At 43.2% G+C, this 9,395-nt stretch overlaps 1 protein-coding gene across 2 annotated transcripts; it reads left to right on the forward strand.

Moving 5' to 3' along the window:
* Nucleotides 1-273: 273 nt before the first annotated feature.
* Nucleotides 274-6,533, forward strand: LOC140190854 (basic phospholipase A2-like). Of its 2 annotated transcripts, XM_072247747.1 has the most exons (5): nt 274-344; nt 441-600; nt 1,834-1,955; nt 4,255-4,260; nt 6,418-6,533. In XM_072247747.1, exons 1-5 carry the CDS (start codon nt 293-295, stop codon nt 6,531-6,533), a joined length of 456 nt encoding a protein of 151 aa, XP_072103848.1. In that variant the 5' UTR covers nt 274-292. The 2 variants fall into 2 exon arrangements, with proteins under 2 accessions (XP_072103848.1, XP_072103847.1); XM_072247746.1 differs by lacking the exon at nt 4,255-4,260 and having other exon boundaries at nt 1,834-1,958.
* The last annotated feature ends 2,862 nt before the right edge of the window (nt 6,534-9,395 follow it).

Below are 9,395 nucleotides of genomic sequence, written 5' to 3' on the forward strand. Positions count from 1 at the left end.
CATGCACACACACATACACATGTAAATTGGCACACACTCAAACACATGTGGACACACACACATACATGTAAATTGACAGACACACACACACACACACACACACACACACACACACACACACACACACACCCACTGCGAAGAGCCAGAAGCAGTCAGGATTGGCTCTGTCTCTCCAGCTCAGTCAAATAGAGACCAGCTGTATCAACATGAGAGTTTGTCTTTATCTTATCCATGTTATCAGCTCCCAATATATAATCCAGGGACTGAACCTCACAAGTGTGATTTCCAGGACATGGAAGAGCAAACGACAATGTTGGGCCTGTTTGTCCTGCTTCTGCTCTCAGGTAAGGAGACTCTCCTCGAGTGAGCCTTACTTTGATGTTGGTTGCTTCATGTTCTAACCTGTTTGTGTCTGTCTGGTTCTCTCTCTCCGGATGTAGCTGGTGCTGAGAGTGCTTCCATTGAGTCCAGGAACCTCATTCAATTCAGTAATATGATTTCATGCGCAATACCAGGCTGCAGCGCACTACTGAGATTCAATGACTACGGCTGTTACTGTGGACCTGGTGGATCTGGGACACCAGTGGATGACCTTGACCGGTAGGTGGACAGACAATCTCTACAGAGCCAGTTACCATCCGTTGGAGTCCAGGGACAGGGAAATGTTCTTATTCATTGTCAGAGGCAGTAGGATTAAATCTTCCCTGAAGCTTTAAAATACCCCATTAAATCTCCCAATGTGAAATATGTTTCTGATGGTGGTAGTGAGTGACAACATGATGTCATGGGGTTTGCAGCCAGATTATGGTGCCTGCTGTGGCCACATGAATACTGGCTGTGTGTCCTGGAAATAATCAGAGAGGGCAATTGCTGATGGTATATCTCACAATCTGCTTTTTGCTGTAGTTGTCAGAACTCTGACTTGAGTTAAGTTCCTGTTGGTGCAGATATGGCCATGTATTAATGTTCTGTTTGGTGTCACTTTCAGTCCAGAAATTGGTTCCATTGAGTTGGTGACGCGGTCTTTGTTGAAGAATTTTTTGCACCGTGGTTTTAGCGAGTTGATTTGCTGGAGCCTCTCCAGTGATGGTTTCTGAGATGTGAGCCAGGATCGGGATATGCCTTCTGTCCTGCAGTGATCACGAGAGACAGATCACAGATTGGTGCAGCTGGGGCTGAAGGTTTCCTGCTGAGGGTGGGGGAGGACAATGACACTTGCTAGGGCTGGGAGACACTCAGTGCCGGTTGACTTCAGAGCCCCAGTGATGGAACAGAGGGTAGTGCTGGGTTTGCAGTGCCACCGGTCTGTACAGGAGTTCAGGACTGTGTAGTGGAACACACCGAGGACAGAGCAGCTGCTCCCAGGGAGGATTCTGTCCTTCTGGAGGATTCAACAGGGGGTTCGATTATGGCAGCACAAGAGAGAACCATGACACAGTAGCTACCTTAGTAAGGGAGCGAGGAAGGAGAGAGGGCAACCAGCTGGTCGATCAGTCTGTTGCTTGTTGTTGGGTGTTGAACACACACAATCCATAGGAAAAGGGAAAAACTAAACATTGGTCACCTTCTCAGGTCTATTGTGGTCATGTCACTAGGAGGAATTCTTTTCCACATTCCTGCCTGAGTCCCCACAGATCCTGATTCTACATCCCACTGTGAAGCTCCTCCCCAACTCCCTGGGACGATATGAGCCTGCTCAGTTTGCCTCAGCTCAGATCACCTCCTGACTCTTAGCTCTACATGGGAAGTGTGTGACACTGGAGGCTGCTGTAACAGTGTTCTGTTAATTCTAGTCCATGAGTTTTCTACTAAACGTTATCTGTGATTTTACAGGTGCTGCCAGACCCATGACAACTGTTATGGTGATGCTGAGAATAAAGAGAACTGCAAAACTGTCTTTTCACCCACAATGGTATATTACCACTGGAGCTGCTCAAAGGGGAAAATCGAATGTGGTAGTGAGTATGATCGGAGAGTGCCTCATTGTCTTATTTTTATCTCTGCTTCCATGGTCAGCATTTTTTGTCCATCCCTCATTGCCTTTGTGAAGGTGCTGGTGAGCTGCCATCTTGAACTACTGGAGTTGCCCTGGTGATGGTTCTCCCACAATGCTCTTGTGCTGAAGCTCCAGTATTCAGACCCAGTGATGATGGAGGAACAGGTTATGTTCCATGTCTGGATGGTGTGAGACTTGCAGGGACCTGTATGTGATGCTGATCTCTGTCTCTCTAGATGGTAAAGGCTATTGGTCTGGGAGATTTAGCTGAGATACACTGGCTGCTGAATTATACAATAGCACAGAATGCTGATAGTGGATATTGCTAGAGATCATTTCATTTGGTTTATTATTGTCGCAGGTAACAGGCCACAGTGAAAAGCTTTGTTTTTCCTGCCATCCATACAGACAGAGTTGCAATGAAATCAGTTCCTTTGTCACTAGTAATGACGAGCTCCTTCTGTGTTTGGGAGCTGCACTCACCCAGGTACTGGGGCGATATCCCACTCCTGGCTGATGGTGGAAAGGCTTCAGGCAGTAAGACATCAATCACTTCTTATGGGATGTTTAAGTTCTGACCTGCTCTTGGAACTACTCGTTAACGCATCTTGGTGAATTATATGTGAGGGTCACCAGTGAACCCCAGTGCAAAATCACAGAGACTCTGGCAATTCAAACACAACAACAGATTTAAGACAGAAAGTAAGCAAGAAAACTAACAAGAACTCAGGCAAGCTATGCAGAATCCTGACAAACAGAAATCACTCAGATTCACAGAAGAACTCGGACAGAGTTTCACCAGACAAGGGCCCACAATGACTGAGCAAAGAGGGGCTGGACAGTTCCCCTGACATACACCCTGGAGCACATAGGAATTCAGAACAGCCCGGGAGCCCAGGCAAAACATTAACCCCCAAGTCAATGACTACACTGAAAGACAGAGAAAATCCTGTGCTGACTCAGTTACCCAAATTGAATAAAAATGATAAATGCAAGGAGAGCGTCTGATCCCAAACGAGACACCTGCAATACAAAGTGAGTGAGTTCTAAGAAAAATAATTAGAATCCGAATCGGAATCAGGTTTAATATCACCAGCACATGTTGTGGAATTTGTTAACTTTACAGCAGCAGTACAATGAAATACACGATAAATAAATATACAGAAAAAATATGAGTAACATTAAGTATATATGTCTAATAAACTCTTCTTGGACTTCTAGCCAAGTACAGGTATCAATTATATCTGACGTCATCAAAACATCAGTGATAATCAATACCGATACCCAGCTGGAAGCCCAAGAAGAGTTTATTCATCATATATGCCGGGAAAGCACGAGGTGCTTTTCTTTTATACACATGTCTATTAAATAATTGAGGTAAAACACGTAGTGCAAAATAACAGAAATAAAGAAGTAATGAGGTGATGTTCACGGGTTCAATGTCCATTTAGAAATTGGATGGCAGAGGGGAAGAAACTGTTCCTGAATTGCTGAGTGTGTGTCTTCAGGCTTCTGTAGCTCCTCCGTGATGGTAACAATGAGAAGAGGGCATGTCCTGGGTGATGGGGTCCTTAATAATGGATGCCACCTTCCTGGGGCATCGCTCTTGAAGATGCCTTGAATACTACAGAGGCTGGTACGCATGACGGAGCTGACTAATTCTACAGGTCTCTGCAACTTAATTCGATCTTGTGCAGTAGCCCCCTCCCACATACCAGACGGTGATGCAGACAGTCAGAACACTTGGAGAAATGTTTGAGTGTTTTAGTTGACAAACCAAATTTTCTCAAACTCCAAATGAAATATAGCTGCTGTCTTGCCTTCTGTGGTTAAGAAAGCATACTGTGCATTGGCCTTCATCAATCATGGGATTGAGTTTAGGAGCTGAGAGGTAATATTGCAGCTATATAGGACCCTGGTCAGACCCCACTTGGAGTACTGTGCTCAGTTCTAGTCACCTCACTACAGGAAGGATGTGGAAACCATCGAAAGGGTGCTGAGGAGATTTACAAGGATGTGGCCTGGATTGGGGAGCATGCCTTATGAGAATAGTTTGAGTGAATGTGGCCTTTTCCCCTTGCAGAAAGGGAGGATGAGAGGTGACCTGATAGAGGTGTAAAAGATGATGAGAGGCATTGATCATGTTGATAGTCAGAGGCTTTTCCCCAGGGCTGAAATAGGTAGCACGAGAAGGCACAGTTTTAGGATGATTGGAAGTAGGTACGGAGGAGATGTCAGGGGTAGGTTTTTTTACACAGGGGGTGGTGAGTGCATAGAATGGGCTGCTGGCGACGGTGGTGGAGGCGGATACGATAGGGTCTGTTAAGAGACTCCTGGATAGATACATGGAGCTTAGAAAAATAGAGGCCTACAGGTAACTCTAGGTAATTTCTAAGTTAAGGACATGTTCGGCTCAGCTTTATGGGCCGAGGGCCTGTATTGTGTTGTAGGGTTTCTATGTTTCTATGTTTCTATGTTCTCTATAGCTGCATCAATATGTAGTGACCTGGTTAAGTCCTCAGAGATATTGACACCCAGGAACTCGAAATTGCTCATTCTCTCCACTCCTGATAGATACAGAAATAAAATGAATGGCAGTAATTATATATATGTTTATTAAATAGTTAAATTAAATACGTAGTAGAAAAAAAGGAATTAAAAAAGTAATGGGGTAGTGTTCATAAGTTTAATGTCCATTTAGAAATCAGATGGCAGAGAGAAAGAAGCTGCTCTTGAAGTGTGTGCCTTCAGGCTTCTGTACCTCCTTCCTGACGGTGACAATGAGAAGAGGGCATGTACTGGGTGGTGAGGATCCTTAATACTGGACAACTCCTTCCTGAGGCAGCTTATGGGACATAAAGGGTAACCAATCCAAGGAAGACTATATACACCTGAGAATTATCAGAGGCATAGATAAAATAAACAATCACAGCCGTTTTCCAAGGCAGAAAAGTCTAAAACTAGAGGTCTAGGTTTAACGTGGGAGTAGAAAAAGATTTAAAAGGAACAACTTGTTCACACAAAGGCTGCTGGGTATGTAGAAGGTGCAAAGGAGATGGATACAATTACAATGTTTCAAAGATAGTTGGAAAGCTTTAGAGGATCTGGGCCAGGTGCAGGCAGATGGGATAGCATAGAAAGACAGTGGGTCAGCATGGATGAGTTGGGCCGAAAAGCCTGGCTCAGAGCTGCAAAACCTTTACGACTCTAGGGACGTGAAAGATGGCTGAATTACGCTCCTTATTTGAAGATGGTTATTGTCTGACACGTGTGTGTTGTCAATGTTACTCACCAGCTAGTGGTCAGGGCCCAGATATTGCTGGATCATATGCAGAGAGCAAATTATGAACTGAGCATTATTGATGAGTAAGTACCATCTGGTAGCACTGACACCATCAAAAATCATTTGAAATAGTAGATTGAGTAAATATTTGGCTCTGAAAGCCTGCTGCACTATTTGTCAAGATATAGGTTTATCTTCTTGCTCAACAATTTTTCCTGACTTATCTCAATATTCCCAGATTCCTCCAATTTATCAATTTCAATCAGCTTCAGTTTTGAGTGAATTCATGGCATCCACAGCCCTCTGGCACAGGATCTTCCCCCAGTTTGAACCCTCAATGGCTTGCCCTTAATCTGCGCCAGTGACCCCTGGTTCTATTTCCCATCAGTACAGGAAACACCCTCTTCATATCTGTCCTGTGATCCCTGCTGTGGTTTCAAAATTCACCCACAGAAAATGGATTCAGATGAATAAAAGAGGAATATTTTTGCATCACTTCACCTCAGCATTTTACAGAATGCAATAGAAATGTTGTGACCAGTTTGATTGCAGCAAGATCCCAATGGAACCATGAGCAGATAAAATATCTAAGCTGATATTTGCAGGACATTTCTTGTCACATTAAAAGAGGGTTCTCCCAAGCTCTTTTGTTACATACAATCTCCTCACCAGACAGATGAAAAATATAAACAACAGGAATTCTGCAGATGCTGGAAATTCAAGCAACACACATAAAAGTTGTTGGTGAACACAGCAGGCCAGGCAGCATCTCTAGGAAGAGGTGCAGTCGACGTTTCAGGCCGAGACCCTTCGTCAGGACTAACTGAAGGAAGAGTGAGTAAGGGATTTGAAAGTGTTATTCTGATGTCAATGCATGTCTGACATCAGTTTAAAAGGATCTATTGACTCTAGAAATGATGAGATCATCACAATGAAATTAAAAACCCAAATTACAATTAGTATTTTAAACTGTTTACAGAACATTTATATAAAAATTAGAATGTTGCACATACTATATAGATGTAAGCTGAATTATCAAAATATATTAAAATATAAAATTATCTTTCATTCTTTCATAATCCAAGGCAAATACTGTATCATTAATATAATGGATTATTTTGAATATGCTTCCTTTCAGGTAATTATCACTGCGCGAAGTTTATCTGTGAATGTGATCGAAATGCGGCCATCTGCTTCTCGAAAGCAAAATACAACCCTGAGAATAAAGGCATCAGTCAATCTCGCTGCAAATAGGAGGTCGATCTGACCACGTGGTTATGATTTTTCTTGACTTTATCTAACAAATACTTTCCTTCCAAATTGTGCCATCTGTTTTATTTCCAGGAACTCAAACATCTTTGTACTCCATATTAACTATGATACTGTAATCAATAATCTGATTGAAATCCAACACTCCCTATCCTGTCTTACATTATTTGTGCCACTCAGAAAGATAAAGCTCTTCATCACTTTAATCTTTCTCCCAATGAAAGCACATACTGGTTACTTTATAAACCAAAATCTGAAAGTATCATGTCCATTTTGCTGATATTTTCACTAAAACAAATCTCATTGAACAACCAGGAATAAATTTAATTGGGATGATAATCATTCCCTCAGCCCAGGCTTTCCTTAAAGCCTCAGCTGTGGAACCTGAGGAAAAATCTGTTCACATCAAGGTGATGAAAACTTTGGGATGGCCCACAACAGATGCTCAGTTGGTTCCTTACAGGGCGTCTAAACACAATAACGATTGGAAGCTGCACTTGGAAATCCAGTTGTGATTATACTCGGAGATTGTTTGCAATGACGTTGCTGGTGGCACTCATAATATTAAGGTGGTGGGCAGGTATCTTCTATAATCAATTAAACCTGATTTGAGAGCATTGAAACATGCCTGGCGTCTCACTCTTGTATCACACCACATGTACCACAACGAGGAAAACCAGTCAAAGGACGGGAAGCACAGGCTGGGACTTCTCCTGGAGTGTTTCCATCCCACAGGCACAACTCAGACAAAACCTTCACCTATTCCATTACCACCCATCCCCACTCCCCACCACCCACCACCCATGTGCTTATAAACAAGTGGAGCATCAAATGAATTTCCAACACTGAACCAGAAGTAAGACGGCGGTGATCACATTAATGAGGTTGTACTGCAGGTTCAGAATCAGAATCAGGTTAACATCACCGGCATATGTCATAACTTTACGTCAGCAGTACAATGCCATACATGGTAAATAAATATAGAGAATTAACCTGAGTGGCATTTGGTATCTATATGTCTGTTAAATAGTGAAGGTAAAACAAGTAGTACAAAATACTGTAACAGAAATAACAAAGTAGTGAGGTAGTGTTCATGGGTTCAATGTCCATTGAGGAATCGGGTGGCAGAGGGGAAGAAGCTGTTCCTGAATCGCTGAGTGTGTGCCTTCAGGCTTCTGTATCTCCTCCCCGACAGTAACAGCGTGAAGAGGGCATGTCCGTGGTGGTGGGGATTCTCAATGATGGACGCTGCCTTCTCTCAAACTAGCGGGCATAGAATTAAGACAAGAGGGAAAGTGTTAAAGGGGACCTTAGACGTCCCTCAGCAAATGGGGTCAATTGGAAGTGGTCAGACTGTTTAACACAATGAGTCTGGTGTCTGCCCCATTGGAGTAGGTTAATCATCGACATCTTTCCAAATTCCAGGCAGAGTGCCCTGTTCTGAAGTCAGTGCACCATTCCCAAATTCCCATTAAGCAATTGAAACGGCCTTTGCCCCCACTGACTCCCGTTGCCTAGGGTGAATCGTCATCGACCCCGTCAAACAGGGCAAATGCTTTGGTGCGGATAAGGGGTGAGTCGCCCAATGATCAGCCACGGCACAAATATGAAACAATATACAAAGTGCGAGTAAGAATTATACTTTATAGCAAATTTTTGGTGATGGGTTAGTAGCAACAACTAAAAGAAAAGATGCCGCAAAAGAAACTTATCAGTCTTGTGCACATAATATTTTAATATGTTGGAGCTTACGCCTCCGATTCCATCCACAACGTCTTTCCGAGACTCCGGCCACCCTCCGAACACCCGAGGTCCGGTATCCGCCACCCTGGAACCGCTGTCGATTCCTCACACGTCCGTCTTCTCTGCTCGCCTCCCGAAAAAACCTGCGCTCCTCAACTCAGCACACCCATACAAGATAACAGAACATGACTTCCATTGGCTAACAAATGAATACAACTTCCATTATCACACTGTATGACCCAAACATTGCTGTTACAGAGAACCCCTTGCTCAGCAGTTAACATTATGAGAAGCCATTTTAATATAACACCTCAGAGAAGCCATTTTGGTAAGAAGCGATTAACGGTTAACAGTCCATCTAGTATTACTGAGAGCCCTATAGAATTACCAGGTATTGCATTGCAAAATTAACAAATTTCACGACATAGGCCGGTGATATTAAACCTGACTCTGGTTGTGAAGCATCTGATGCCTGTCACCTGGTATTTTCATGGAAGAGAACAGAAGTAAGTGACTTCGAGAGCATGTGCAAGGATTCACTCCTGTTATAGCTTCTGACTGCTGTGCAATTGTTGGAGTTACACAGTGGTGGCACCAGAGATTTTTTCTTGCTGGTGCTACAGTGGGGCTGAATTATTCAGTGATGGTGCTGAGGGATGTACCCTATGGTAATATGTATTCACAAGACCAGATGTGTGGCGTTCAAAAGTAAGTTTCAAGCATTATGTGCCTACTATAAATGCCTCTGTTGATTCACAAGCAATAGCAATTGATAAATATAATATAGGAGTGAACTGTGGCAGTGTCAACAGCATCAGAGACAAACCCGGCTACACAGAGTATAAACAAACAAACCCAACAGAGCATCCGACCCACAGCGCACAACGTGAATCACGCACCAATCCCGCAATCAGCGTCAAATGCATGCTTTTCAACTGAAAAACACAATGCTAACCCACAATGTCCACTGCTATTTGCATTACATAGACAGATAATGCCAAAAGATACACCGTTATTAAAGTCAAATAAGGCAAACAACAGATGCAAGGCTTTACCAGGAGTTGGACAAATCGTAATCTGACCATAGAATACCTCAATTAATTT

Source organism: Mobula birostris, chromosome 31 (assembly GCF_030028105.1).
Source record: "Mobula birostris isolate sMobBir1 chromosome 31, sMobBir1.hap1, whole genome shotgun sequence".
Taxonomy (NCBI): domain Eukaryota; kingdom Metazoa; phylum Chordata; class Chondrichthyes; order Myliobatiformes; family Myliobatidae; genus Mobula; species Mobula birostris.